General features: G+C 35.2%; 2 protein-coding genes across 2 annotated transcripts; both read right to left on the bottom strand.

Moving 5' to 3' along the window:
- Window positions 1-6,855: 6,855 nt before the first annotated feature.
- LOC129366058 (C-C motif chemokine 20-like) lies at window positions 6,856-7,839 on the bottom strand. The gene is made up of 3 exons (XM_055039645.1): window positions 7,752-7,839; window positions 7,176-7,293; window positions 6,856-7,083 (listed from the first exon to the last, which is right to left on the bottom strand). Exons 1-3 carry the CDS (start codon window positions 7,810-7,812, stop codon window positions 6,978-6,980), a joined length of 285 nt encoding a protein of 94 aa, XP_054895620.1. The 5' UTR covers window positions 7,813-7,839; the 3' UTR covers window positions 6,856-6,977.
- Window positions 7,840-9,450: 1,611 nt separating this feature from the next.
- Window positions 9,451-10,367, bottom strand: LOC129366059 (C-C motif chemokine 20-like). The gene is made up of 4 exons (XM_055039646.1): window positions 10,249-10,367; window positions 10,048-10,162; window positions 9,856-9,966; window positions 9,451-9,766 (listed from the first exon to the last, which is right to left on the bottom strand). Exons 1-3 carry the CDS (start codon window positions 10,307-10,309, stop codon window positions 9,861-9,863), a joined length of 282 nt encoding a protein of 93 aa, XP_054895621.1. The 5' UTR covers window positions 10,310-10,367; the 3' UTR covers window positions 9,451-9,766; window positions 9,856-9,860.
- Between the last annotated feature and the right edge of the window lie 5,001 nt (window positions 10,368-15,368).

Below are 15,368 nucleotides of genomic sequence, written 5' to 3'. Positions count from 1 at the left end.
TACAGAATCTTCTTGGAAATACTCAATTTTCTTTTATTTGCTTTTATTACTGCAATGTTAGTGTTTGATGAGACAATCCAAGGCTTGAGTTTGGTAATCCATCACGTCTCAGATTAACACGGCAAACATTTTCACTTTAACGCACAAGAAGTGTCTCCAACTTTAACAAAGTATATTCCATCTAGTTTCAAGTGCAGTTAAAATGAGACAAAACTAACTTATAAGTAACATTTCAATAAGATATAGCAGTTTATTTTAAGTCAATAATTCCTTAATATTGATGGAAAAAGTTTTTGTTCCACTGGCAGATTATTTCACCTAAACCAAGACATTTCTTTTCATGCTATGAATAAATAATCTTCCAATAAAACTGGCACTTTTTCATTAATATTAAAGAAATATTTTCTGAAAACAAGTTCCCACATCTTTCTGAAACATTACTTGTAATTAATTTAGTCTTATCTCAAATGTACTAAGATATTTGTACTGGATTTGTGTGCAACATATATTTAATATTATTTATATTTATTATTTTAAAGATTTTTTGTCTAGAAACTAGACAAAAATACTTGGTAAGAATTTGTGTTTTTGCAGTGTAAGAATGAGAAAGACAACATGTTGAAACTGCGCTAATATTCTTGTGACATTAAAATCTTTCAGCAGCTGCATATATTAATGCTGCAGTAGTTTAATAGTTTTTATTTGTAGCTGAAAAACAAAAACAAGCTGCTTCCTTCACCGTCTGGCTGCTGGATGGAACTGAAAACAGAACCCTGACAGAAAAACTGCAACTAAATCCTTGAAATGTGAGGGAAGTTGCTGACTTTAGAGGAAAATGAGAGTTTCTACTCTTCTGCTTTCTGTGAAAGCCAGACTGCAAATGTTTCCTGTTACAATTTAGCATTCAACACTTCCTGAAGACATAAAAATCCTACACTGAGCAGAGGCTTTTGGTTTGTTTTTAATTGCTCAATTCTGTTGCATGCGACATTTGCAATAGAAAACTAAAGAGAAAATAATAGAACCATATAACGTAGGTGTGTACGCCCTTAAACAGATTTCCTGGAACAGGGAGTTGTTTTCCTGTCATTAGCACATTAAAAGCAAGTACATAAGATTGATTGACAGCAGTAAGCCCTGCCCCCTGGCTCTGATTGGTTGTTTTTGGTCAGGAGTGTTGCGTTTCTTCAGAAAAACAAAAGTTGCCCCAATAAAGACCATCCACACTTGCACAACCAGATCACTGCATTTTTATTTGTTTCAGATTTTTCCTTTGAACAAGTGACATTTACAGGATTTATTTCACATTAAGGTGGAAGAAATCTTTTGAAATATCTATTTTTTACATCACAAAACCTAAGAAACTTTTCAACTGCATATCCGGTAGTAACAGTTGGTATCTTTTAAGATTTCAACACTGAAATATTATCAACAAACTCACTTTTTTTCAGAATTTGCAAAACAAAAAAAAAATCATATTTTTTGGTTTAGTTTCTAGTGGAAACATTTCTGTGTTGTTTTATTTCAAGAGTAATAAACATACAAGTAATTTTCCAGCAACATATAGGAGTTTAAGTCAGTAATTTCTTAATACTGATAAAAAAATATTAGTTCATTAGCAGATTATTTAAATGTTTCCAATGTCATAAGTGGACAAATCTGAAACCAGTACTTTCTAAAATTAATATTAGGGGATTATCGACTTAAAACAAGCTCACACATTTTGCTGAAAAGTCACTTGTATGTTAGTTTTGTCTTATTTCAAGTGTACTAAGATATTTGCACCAGAAACAAAACAAAATTGGTTTCTACTGCAAAATGACTTATATTTTTCTGCAGTTCCATAAGCTGTTTCACCACTCAGTGGTGCTTAATCGCTCACACTACAACTCCTCCTGACTGTACTTCCTTGCACTGATTTATTTATTTTATGTAATTTATTTGCACAGTTTGACTTCACAGAGGATGACACAAACTGATACCGAAAGGTTGGATGTCTTTTGCTTCTTGAACGCGATCTGGAATCTGTTTGTTGATATGATAACTCTTGACTTCTTCTCACAGATCTTCATTCATAAACCAAATCCTGCAGCGAAGTCATGCCCGTGCAGAAGAAACAGTCAAGCTTTCCTTTTCTGTGAATCGCTGCTTTGGTGCCGCCTGCATTGAGCAGCTGGGAAACTCCCGGTTGAAGCGTTGACAGTAAACTTGGATCACGCTAAAGGACCAGAAGTGCTGCCTTTAAAAAAATGGGAACAAGTCCTTTTGTCTCTGCAGGTTGGACTAACTGGAAGGTGCAGTTCTTATCTTTTTGATGGCTTTATAATGCAGTGATTATGTCAGCAGTAACTGCTGTGCAAACACGATGCTTTTAATCATTTATTTGTTTGAAGCTGAGGATTATATGAGATGAATGTCGATACAATAATACGCATTTACACGACTCAATAGACGGAGATCAAGTTGTGCACATATTTAAGGAAGATGAACTTTCTCTGCAGTTTCATGACCTTCTTTATGTGTTGGTGAACTTTTAATGGACTTTCACTTCTATATTTCAGTCTAAAAACACAATCAATACCAGAAAGCCATATTCCTGGTTTTACTGGCCTGACATGCAGTAGCATCAGGACTACGATCATTTTAGGTTTCCATTTTAAAGTTTTTGTGATTTGATTTGTTTTAAAGCATGTTTGCTAATTTTTGCTAGTTATTTTTACTTAGATAATCAGTTTTTATTATTTATAGGTTTTTCATTGTATTTGTTTGGGTAATGAATACCATTTACCATGAACAGACTCTACTTCTGGCGTTTTCTCACAACTTTTGCTGTCAATATTTTGTGGATTAGCATAATTTGCCAACAGCTGGTGTAAACTTCTTTCATTAGGAAAAAAGGTAAATCTGTTTTAAATCACTTCAAAAGTCTAATGGATTTAAAAGCACGGAAACAAAGAGTGTCAATATGTTTTAGTTAGTTTTATAAACACACAATATAGCTGCAGTTGTATCTCCCCCATTAATCACCGTTGCTATTTATTTCAGTTGATGAAAATGTTTTTCTTAATTTCAGTTTTTTAGTAGCACTTCACACAATTATTCCACCAAAACTTACTTTAACTACGGTTCAGAAATCAAGTTGGTCTTTTCCCACTGTCAGGAGATGCATCAACTTTGTTATATTTAAACTTTTGGTCCGAACTGCAGCTGGTACAGGAAACACAAGTGGATCCAATAGGACAGTAAAGCAACAAGACATCACCAGAAATTGCAGACTCAAGATTGAAAATGTGCAGCCAAAATGAAGAATTCAAATTCCCAGACATCAACAAATCGATCAACTTGTTGCGTCTAAAACAATAAAATCTTAAAATGCTACCTGGCAGGTATGACAAGTGGAAAAACCCTCAGGGTGAAAACTGTGGAGGAACAGATATTCACCGAACCAGAACCAACCCATATCGACCCGGGAATCTGTTCTGTTTGGACATGTTAGCTTCCAGTGATGATTGAGCAGTAAAAATCGCTGCTGTCTCCATCCAGTCCAGTCATTCAGACGCTGAGATTTTCATTCAGTCTGTCCAGATTCCCCCAAACCGCTTCCAGTTATCACGCAAAATCAGTTAAAGTTAAAGCCAGAATAATGAACTAAAAAATTGACAAGTAATCCAAGAAAAGTCAAAGAAATGCTCTAATCCTCCGATTACCATCGCTGCAGTTTTTAGTGCTTCTTATGTTTCATTGAGTTACTGTATTTTATGGTTACTCCAGTTGTTTTAGTTTATGACTTTATTTTGAACATATTTAGGCAATAAAAGAGTAAAAGAAACAGTATCACCTGCAGCATTACGAGATTTCTCAAATTTATTCTCATGTTTAATAATAGGATAAAAATTTTGCAGATTTTTCAGTCCGTTGTGATTCAACATTAGAAATGGTTTGGGGGGGTGGGGGGGTGCTGTGGTGGCGCAGGGGCCACGTGTTGAGGTTACGGGTTCAATTCCCGGCCTGGTGACACTTGCCGCATGGCTTCTCTCTCATTACCCTCCTTCCTGTCAAATAAAAACCACGAGATCCAACAAAACTTCATTTGTTAAGAGACACAAATAATTCAGCTCCACTTTGAATAAAAAAATAAACATTTTATTGCCTGAACATATAATTCTTTAGTGAGTGATTGATAAATGACAGCAACGGATTCATCTGCAGCTACATAAAAACTTATAACATGTGAAATGCTCAGTTTTTCTGCTTATCAATAGAGTGCAAAGCTGATTGGTTAATTATTTCATTGACCAATTAATTATTGGACGGCAAAAGTAAAGGTTGTCGGTTTCTGTTCATCTTAAACTAATTACTATTAGTTTAACTAAATTAGTTCCCACTTATTTCAATAACCGATTCATCACAATCTTTAGAGACTTAAGGCTTGACTTAGATTGGGACAAAAGACTTTATTTTTATTAGTGTAGGACTTATTTGGAGACTTATGTGGTGCATAGATGCTGAAACAAAGAGATTTGTTTGTTTCAGAATCATCTCATCGTCATCTTCAGCGTCAGCTCTGCCTGTTGGAATAAAGATCCACCATCGTTACTCGACTCTGGTTTCCACTCTGGCATCTGAAACTCTGACAGATTCACTTCATTATTTCCAGAAAATGTTCTGCATTTCTTCCATCTGACCAAAACAACTTTCACTGGAAGCAGATTTAAGACTTACTGGGAAATAGTCCCACCAGTTTCACTTTGAATGAATGTGAATTCATTTTGGGTTTGGCTGAGACTGAGGGCCACAGTCATACCGGAGCTGCAGAGGATTTGTTCTCAATTTGAAAGGTTGCAAATTTATGCTCAGTGTTAAGATTTGGCTTAAGATTTGGCTTTTTTTTGAAGGGTGTCAAAGTCCTGCAATGTGGGAAACTCCACAGGCCTCTGAGAAGACCCGTCGGTCTTTGACCCAAAGGTCAAACTGTGTGAAAGCTCTTTAAAGGGTCAGAGAATCTCACAAGGCCTTCCTGTTGCCAGGAAATGGAGCTCACGTTCCCAGAAATACTTGGAATGATGCTAGCTCTGCAAAGACTCCACAGTCTGTCAGAGGAAATGAGAAAAATACACAAAGCTCAACCCTACAGAATCCAACCATGCAGAGGAAACGCAGTGAAGACAATGAGGCAATGTCTCTGGAAATACAGCTGCAAGAATCAATCAATCAATCAATCAATCAATCAATCAATCAATCAATCAATCAATCAATCAATCAATCAATCAATCAATCAATCACATAATTACACATCAAATTGTTTCATTTCTAATGTTTCCAGCTGGTTCCAGGATGGATTTAAAGAAACTCAGTGTTTCAGCTGTTTTGCAGTTTTCTGTAAGTTTGTTCCAGATTTATGGTGCATAGATACTGAATGCTGCTTCTCCATGTTTAGTTCTGGTTCTGGATGCAGCAGATGTTTAAACCGTTCGGTGATGTGTAAACTAGCAGCAGCAGCTTAGCATCTATTCTCTGAGCTCCAGGGAGGACTGGGCGATGTTCTCTGACTTCCTGGTTTTAGTCAGAGCACCAGCAGCAGCGATCTGGACCAGGATCCATTTGTTCAGTCAGATGTGTGAAGACGCTGCTGCCGGAATGAATGTTGTTTTCAAACTTTTGGAGGATTTAATTCAGGAGCTGCAAACCGAAGCGGTTATTGGTGCTTTTGCTTTACAGCAAGAAGGTCGTCAAATTCTTTTTATTTTTACTTTTACTGTAGTTTAATTTATTTTACTTTTACTTTACCTTGGTTTACTGTGGTTTACTTTGGTTGAGCTTAGTTTAGTTCAGTTTAGTTTACTTTAGTTTAGCATAGCACCTGTACTAAGCTAAACCTCTTCACTGTATTATAATCTACTTTAGCTTAGTAAACTATTGTGTAGTTCACTATTTTATCTCCATTTTATCTCCATTTCATCCGTCACGCCGCTCTTGCAAATATGCTGGAATATCATCCAGGTTAATCGGCGCCTAAAAGTCTTTGAAGGTTCCTGAGCATTTTTCAGCAGCGAGGCTCTTTATCGGGTTCTTCATGCCTTGTTGTGTCTGTTTTAAGTGTTTTACGTGTTTGACTCAAAGGAAAGACCCGGAGGAATCCAAACATTTACAGTGATGTGTTCATGCAGAAAGTCCCAAACTGACTTTCTGTTGTTGTGGGGATGGAAATGAGCCGTGATCTGCAACCTGATCCGAACCCATTATAGCTCATCACAGAAGCAGACGGACTAATTTTATCTGCTTTGCCTGCAATTAGCTAAATTCAACCAAGTTATCTAAACATCTGGTTTTTAGTGTATTTTATTTAGTTTGTACTTGTATGTGTTATTATTTATTCCATTCACTGTCTATTGCTGTTCAATAATAATTCAATCAATCAATAATTGCCTAATCTTTATTTATTTATTTTATGTTTCCATTTATGCAATGATTGATTCATTTACCCAACAAAAATATAAAAATAAAAATAAATGCATAAAGTCACATTCTGTTCCAAGTTTATTTTATTAATTAAACTGTTCATGACATATTTTGCTCATTTAGTTATTTGTTTGTATATTTTTATTTCAAATGTTTTTCTCACCTTTAAAAATACTTTTTATTTATATATTTTTCTAAATATTTTTTATCTCAATGATGTTTTATGCATTAATTTTACGCATGTTTTGATGTCGGTGATGTTTGTAGTTCTTCTGACAAACAGAAATTAAGATTTAAAACAAAAGACAAAATAGAATCAAATGTTTATTCAACAAATTCATTAAATTTCTTTTTAATTTTTTATTACAAAATCATAAGAAAACTTTTTAGCTTCAGTTGTAAAACAAAGTTTTAATATAAAATAAGACAAAAAATATGGACTTATAAACCAATCATCAAGGATTAATTAAAAAAACACAACTTTAGTATCTTTTTTTTTTTTTATGTTTTTAAATTTTTTAGTGATGATTTCGCCTTTTCTCCAAAAAGTCAATGAGTTTCTGCACTCCTGGATTCCCCTCAGCAGGAACGACACACAGCTTCATGTTTCTCCTGTTGACAAACCTGCAAAAAAGAAAAGAAAAAAGCAGATGAAGAAACAAACTAGGAGTCTAAATGTTTCTTTGTCTGGCCTGATTAGTTAAATCAACACTCACACAGTGGCGCTGATGTCGCAGCCCATGCCGGCTCTCTGCACGCTGTAGCTCACCAGGTTTCTGGGATTCAGACGCTTTTCACTCTTCACTGTCAGGCAGCAATCCACCACAAGCTCAGCTGCAGAAACATGAAGCAAAGCTGTCAAAACGACTCAAAAACATGCAAAAAAAACTTGAAAAGAAAATTGAAACCAAGCCAATGAAGGGTGAAGGGGTCCTTTAGCAACAAGGCAGTTCAAAAAGTTCTTTACATCTTAAAGTCACAAAAATAAAAAGTCACCCATTGAGAAGACAGTAGCAAACATTACATTTTGACGATTGGCATAATCAAAGTTGGCTTATTAGTTTAAAAAAAAAAGTAAAATAAATTCTGGATTGAAGTTTTTTTTACTGTGATAAAAAAAAGAAAACTTTGTCAGCATTTTAAATTATAGGAAAATAATAATTTAACCCAGATTAGAAAAAGAAATAGAAATCAAACACCAATTGAACATTCGTATCCGATCCGCAAAAACTGAACAACAAAGAAATATTTTGGAGTGAAATGTGGGATATAACATTCATTCTTCCTCTTACCTGATGCAAACTCAATGCAGAGGAGGCCCAGTAAAATCAGAGCTGCAGCTTTGGTGGCCATTTTTCTGCGTTTCCGGGTCAGATCAGAGCAAACCTTCAGGCAGTGAATGAGGATCTGGAGCTGCAGGTGTATTTATACAAGGTGTTGACAGAAAGTGAAACTTTCAGCAATCCCTTGCTGACTGGAAATGACAACAGGTGGCAACACACTAACATGTCTCCAGGCATTGTCTTTACTCTTCCACGCTTCAGTGCCAGAAGTTTCCTAAAGTTTGGTTTTTGCACGGTTCCTGGCTCTGAACACGCGCTGGAGCAAAACCTGCGATTAAAATGGACAAAGCACCAAAACTAAAATGTAGACATTGGATTTCAGTTGGAAATTCAAGTTAATTGTAATTGGAAACAGTAAATTTAGTTGATGAATTTGTTGCTTTGCACTAAAAAAAAACAAAATCTTTCCAATAATTTTTGGTCTAGCTTCACGTGAAAATATCTTATTACACTTATAATAAGATAAAACTCACTTACAAGTAAGTTTTCATCATGACATTGGTGCTTGTTTTAAGTAAATAATTCCTTCATATGGATGAAAAAGTTTCACTGGCAGATTGGGGAAATATGTCACTCTTCTCATATTTATTCAAAATCAAATATTCAGAAAATGACCAAGTACAGAGTTACTTTGATGATTTATGGTTTGTTTGGATTATTTCTCATAATTTCATCAGATTAAAGTCAGAAATTAATCTCTGAAGTTTATGTTATGGGTCAAAGTCTTCCTGCAGAACATGGTTTTGGTTCTGCACAGATCAAAACTTTGATATTTGCTTTCAGCCACAACTGGAGATCATTTCGTTTCTCTAAAAAAACCAATTCAAACTCAGACAAAACGTACAGCTTGATATAAAAATCTGTGAAATGTGATTATAAATCAGACAAAATGTTTGTTTTGTAATCAGCAGCTCTCTTTCATTTTGATATTTTTAGAAAGGAGTTACTTTAATTTCCTGTTTTATTTCTTTTTCTTTTGTCACTGACTTATTGATCCATTGATTTGTTTACCTCAGTTTCTGGAACTTTATTGTTTTTCATTATCTTTTCATGTCGTATTTTAATTTTAGATAAATCTCGTTTAACTTTATTCATTTGTTCGTGGACAAGTTGTTAAATTCAGCCTTTTTTTATTTTTGTTGTTTCTAGAGGATTTTTAATGTCCCATTTTGTTGCTTTTGTTTTATTTTATGTTATTTTTTTATTTGTATTATTTTTCTTTTAATTTTATTTATGTATTATTTGAAACTTGATATTGTTTTAAAAGGAAATTATAGAAATACTTTTTTAAATATTTGTAATTATTTCTTTAATTGACAATGTTTCCAATTTTATTCTTTTTCTTTTATGTCACTAAGTTTATTATTTATTTTTTTATTATTTATTTTTTATTATTTTATTGCAATATTTATGCAGGCTGTGTTTTTTGATGTTCTTTGCTGAAATTGTAATTTCTCATTTTTTTATTTTAGTTTTGTCTTTTGAATCAAACATTATTCATTTCCATTGTATTGCACTGTTTAAGAATTTAATTTGCTTTGTTTTTTGTTTATTCATTTATTTATTTTCTCATTTAATTTGCATTCAAGAATCACAAGTTGTACAAAAGTCAAGACGTGTAAAAAAAAAAATCACAGCAACCAAAATGTACAAAATGATATAAAACAGTTTATTTAAACTCTGTACAATAAAATAATCACGTTTTGTCACAACAAACCGATCTGCAGCTTACAGTACATTTATAAACAGAGCCAGTTTCTGCTTCAGCCGTTACAGTTCAGGCAAGCTAAGGCAGTTGATTCTGTTTCTGTTTCTGTCAGAGAAATTCAACGGAAAGACGACAAACAAGAAAGAGGAAACAGAAGTTTGTCACCATAAATTAGGATGAACATGTGCAGAACCAAAACTACTTGTGAGTAACTTCTTCACAAGTTTCAGGAGTTTTTCCGTCTTTTCTCCACGTTCTGCAACCAAAGGAGAGAAGAAAGTGAGGAAATGCATTTCAAATAACTTCAATAAATCAAAAGAAAACGAGAGTGATAAGTTGTTTTACCTGTTTTAGTGGAGAGAGTGTCTCCGGTCCAAAGTCTTGATGAGGTTTTTCACCCACTGGTTTCCTTCAGGGGGAACGACACACAGCTTCATGCCTTTCTTATTCATGAATCTGCAAAACCAGATGGAGAAACCACATTAAAATCCAGCAGAACTTTAAGAAAGTAACTGATTAAGCTGAGCAGACACTCACACAGTGGCGCTGATGTCACAACCCGACCCGGCAACCTGAAGCTTGTAGCTCACAATGTTTTTAGGAATCAGACGTTTTTCACTGACGGTCAAACAGCAATCCATCACAATCTGGGCTGCAGGAACACAAAAATAACAAAAATTAATGCTTTCCAATGAGAAAATGCAGGCAGAATTTAGAAAATGTAAATTTTTCTCTTACCTGTTGCAACCTGGAAGCAGATGAGACCCAGGAAGAACAGAGCTGTAACTTTGGAGGCCATTTCTCTGGAGCGTTTTCTCTTCTTCAAAGAGTTTCTTGAGGAGAAAGTTGCTGCTGCTGCTGCTGCTGCTGCTGCTGTGACAAAACGAATGAGCTGCAGGTGAATTTATACAGGTGCAAGAGAAAGTGAAAGTTTAAACAGTCCTCATTGACTGGAAGTGTGGCCTTTTGGCAGCAGATTCAGACAAGATCAGACAGGATTTTAAAAAATCCCCTAAAATAGGTTTTTACATGCATCTCAGATGCATTTGGCAATCTGCTCATCTGTGCAGGAGCTGCTGATTTGGATGAAGACATTAGAAGCTATAAAATTCTCATGTTAATGTGCTTTTAACTGAGATCCATGAAGGAAATTGCTGAAGGAATCCTGCATGTAGAGTAAATAGAAATAGAAATCAGTTCTCAAGAATATTTTTAAAAATGCATATAAATGGTTAATTTTTGATAAAAAGCAAACATTTTTTATTTATATGATGAGAAAACAAAATAAAAATAATCCTCTTTTCACATTTTCTGTATTTATTGGTTTGTTCTCCTGCACACTCTAAGGGTTTCCAAACTGTGGCTCAGGGGCCATTTGCGGCCCTTGACGTGATTTTCTTATAAAGAAACTTTTGCTACCTTTTAAAAATGATTGAAATTCAATTCTTCTAAATTGCGCGTCTTTTATCAACCATGTTTTGCACATTGGTTCAATTTTACAGTCAATAGCAACGCAAATATTCAGTTTTACTCAAGTGCAGATTTTCTCATTCAAGTTGTAAACCTGAATGAATCAACGTTCACATTATTGCTCCTTGCTCCTGAGAGAAAATATACAACAGGTTATGTTATTTTATTCCTAAAGGCAAAAAGTGAGGAGTAAAAATCTGCCAAAACACTCAAAAATATTTTGATTAAACTCAGAAATTTTCCAGATTAAATGTTGACATTTCTGAGCTCTATAAGTAGAAAAAATGTGAGAAAAAAACTAAGAAATTTCAAGATCAAGCTCAGAAATTTTATAGCAAAAACATGAAAATTTACCATGCAACTAAAATTTTAAATTTGCAAATATAAAAACTCAAATTTTTAGATTAATCTCAGCAATTTCCAGATCTACCACACCAGACAAGACCCAAGGTGTAGATTGTACAAGGAGGCCCCTGAGACAGTCCAGCACATCACAGCAGGGTGCAAGATACTGCAGGACCCTCAAGCTCCCAGGCCTCTGGTAGATAAGAGGATAAGAACCACCCGCGGTGGGTCAGAAGGGAATCAAACAATATATATAAAAGAAGTTTACTTCGGGAAATTTTGCGCATGTGCACAACGCAAAACAAGGATTCTAGTTAGTAGGAAATGAAACTTGGGTAACGTCCTGGCTGTGATTGAAAGGCAACGCATTGTAAAAGCGGCAGTTATCAGAGCATTTATCAGGAAGTGTCGCAAAAGATCTGTCTCGTTCTCACCATCATCTTAGCAGAAAATTTTCCCACATTCTTCTCATTGAAACCTCCATTGTTTACGGTGCGGTTGGGGATTTTTCTTGTTGGCTAAACAACTGGCGCCGCTCCAGTTCTTTGTGACAGTGGCTTGTTTTAAGCGTTTTACACAGGGCTGGGCGTGCATCCGAGCAGATTTTCATCTGGGAGTGGAGAGACAGTTGATCGACGGGAGAGGCACTTTCCCGACACGAACAGGTATTCTGCCAGCGGTGATGCAACTTTTCAAAAGGCTGAGAGCTGGAATGCAGACATGGAATTATCTGCCTCTAATTTAGTTGTTTTATTTAACTGAAGACTGAAGCTGCTTCCACGGACAAAGGCAATTAAAAGTTAAAAAAAAAGAAAAATCTTTTAACTAACATGAAATATCGCCCGAATGCAAAAATGAAACAGTTTATTCAGCTGATATGTCACTTGAAATAGCAATAAAACTTCTATTGTTTGTAGATTTTTAACATAATAAGGCATGCATCATTTTTTTTTTGTTTGTTTTTTTAACCCTCCTGTTGTCTTCGGGTCATTTTGACCCGAAGACAACAGGAGGTTAGTCTTATTTTTTTCGTCAAGTTCACATTTGAATTGCTCCAGCAGAAATTCCATCTGAGTTGTGAACACTGTAGGTCTGATTCAGGACTGTTAGATTTCAAGTTTCTGTATGCAGTTGCAATTAAAAAAATGTTTTATAAGGGCTTGTCCTCGGGTCATGTCAACCCGAGGGCAGGAGGGGGGGAAATTTGAAAAGATATCAGTTTTACGGAGATCAGTGATGCCATTCCATACTGTTTGCCTGTCCAGCTGTGATTTCCTTAGTCTTCCGGTCAGTCTGACCTGAGGCCTGGGTTTAGTTATTTTTATTTCTTTTGCAAAGTTCACATTTGAATTGCTTGAGCCTAAACTTCCCCCTGAGTTGTGCACACCGTAGTTCTGATGCAGGACTGTTAGATTAAAGTTTCTGTATGCAGCTGCAATTGAAAAACATATTTTTTAAGGGCTTGTCCTCGGTCGACATGAGCCGAGGACAACAGGAGGGTTAATCAAATTTGTATGTTTGCATGTTCTGCCTTGCAGAAGAAATGCGAATGGAAAAACACTGGACTGTTTTATTACATGGGTCAACTGTTAGTCATGTCTGAACAATCATCATTCTCAACATCCACCAGCAAATTACTCTGCAAAACCACAAACTAGACCAATTATTTTTGGCCTAGTTTCCAGTGCAAATAGCTTTGCACACTTAAAATAAGACAAAACTAACTCACAAATAACTTTCAGGATAATATTATTGTATATTTTAAGCAAACAATTCCATAATTTTTTACTTTGAAAGTACTTTTTAACTACTAGATGACTTCACTTATAATAATTAATTTTCCACGTCTTTGTTTCAATAATCTGCAAATTGAGCCAGAACTTTTTCATCAATATTAAGGAATTATTGACTTAAACAAGCTCCGGTATCTTAGTGGAAAGTTACTTATAAGTTTGGTTTATCTTATTTCCAGTGTACTAAGATATTTACACTAAAAACAGACTAAAATACTTGGTAATAGTGTGTTTTTCTGGGTTTAAATCCATTGTTTGAGCTTGTCAGTGTGTATTTTCTGCCTGATTTTTCTGCAGATGCTCCAGTTTCCTCCTACGCTCTGCAAAGAATTCAAGCTGTTTCACTGCTCCTGCATGGATTAAGGAGTCTAATGAGTGAATGGATGAGTAGAAGCGTGTGCATCATAACTCACAGTCTTTAAAAAAACAAGTCATGGTGTTCTGTTCTTTTAGACATGGAACAAGTAATTTAACCTCCTTATTTATTCACCACAAGAAATCAAGTCCTGCCAAGACAGGAAATATTCTACAAAATAAACAGCAAAGGTCACAACAACCGTTTTTCTTAATGCACTACAAACTCAGAGCTGAGGAAAAATCCTCTGTTTTAGTATTACTGCAAAAACACAAAATCTTACCAAGTAATTTTCTCCAGTTTCTAATTTAAATATCTTATTATACTTGAAATAAGATAAAACTGACTTACAGTAGCATTTCAGCAAGAAATAAGGAGAGAAACAAGGAGCTTGTGTTTTGTCAATATATTGTCAATATTCATGAAAACGTGCAACTTCCATTGTCAGATTATTTCACTTATAATAAGATACTTTTCCCATATTATAAGTGAAATAATCTGCCAGTAGTACTTGTACTTTTCCCACAAATATTGAGCAATTATTGCCTAAAAACAAGCTCCTATAGCTAGCAGAAAAGTTATTTATATATTAGTTTTGAGTTATTTCAAGTGCAAAATGATATTTGCATTAGAAATATGCAAATATCATTTTGACACAAAGTCTGCATTGTTCAGACTTTGTGTTTTTGTAGTGGGAGGGTGTCCAAATTGTGGCCCCAGGGCATTTCGTAGCCCTCTGAAGGATTTTGTACATCCTCTGATCTCAGGCCACACGTAGACGGTTGATACATTTGGATACTTTTTCATCTTGTAAAGCAAAATTTCTTCCGATCACATGAGTCACACAAACAACAACCAGATGTTTCTACTGGCAGAAATGACAAAAAGGACGACAGGAAGTGATAGCAGGATGATGGCGCTGCATGGTTTTTAATGATTTATTGCACGAGAAAACTTATTCATATGTGATCTTTAATCATAACGTCCTCCTCTTTGTGTTAACGTTTATGGATATTGAGATTTTCTGTATGTGTAGGACAGTGGTACTTGGCCATCGCGTCAACATTCCTTCAGAATTAGTCATTTATACGTTTCCACAGAGAAGTGTTGTACTGACATCAGATTTATCAATCAATCAAATTTTATTTGAATAGCACATTTCAGCAGCAAGGCATTTCAAAGTGCTTTACATCAACAACACAAAAACACAAAGTCATGCATCATGGAATAAACAATACATTGTTACATATTACATTTCAAATCCAATTCTAAACAGGTGCATTTTTAGTTGAGATTTAAAGAAAGTCAGGGTTTCTGCTGTTTTACAGTTTTCTGGAAGTTCGTTCCAAATTTTGGTACATAAATGCTGAAAGCTGCTTCTCCTCTCTTGGTTCTGGTTCTGGGGATGCAGAGCAGAACCAGAACCTGAGATTCTGGAAGGTTGATACAACAACAGCAGATCTTTGATGTATTGTGGTGCTAAACCGTTCAGTGATTTGTAAACTAACAACAGTATTTTAAAGTCTATTGTTGGCTACAGGGAGCCAGTGGAGGGACTTTAAAACTGATGTTATGTCTCTATCTTCCTGGTTCTAGTGAGAACAGGAGCAGCAGGATTCTGGATCAGCTGCAGCTGTTTGATTGATTTGTTGGACAGACCTGTGAAGACGCTGTTGCAATAATCAATGCGACTAAAGATAAACACATGGATGAGTTTAGGTCTTAACCTGCCGACAACATATTATTAACTCTGATTATGTTCAGCACCACTATGATGATTCACAAGATGAAGACGTGGGATTTATGCCAAAGTTAGGGGTTACACCGAAATTCATTATGACTTATTTTATATCTCATATTCCTCAGTTCTGACATCATGCAGTCTTTTTCGAAAT

This window comes from Poeciliopsis prolifica, unplaced genomic scaffold, assembly GCF_027474105.1.
Source record: "Poeciliopsis prolifica strain line A6 unplaced genomic scaffold, Auburn_PproV2 SCAFFOLD014, whole genome shotgun sequence".
In the NCBI taxonomy this organism is placed as follows: domain Eukaryota; kingdom Metazoa; phylum Chordata; class Actinopteri; order Cyprinodontiformes; family Poeciliidae; genus Poeciliopsis; species Poeciliopsis prolifica.
Note: the sequence above shows the minus strand (reverse complement) of the source record. Positions and strands in the feature narration are given on the sequence as shown.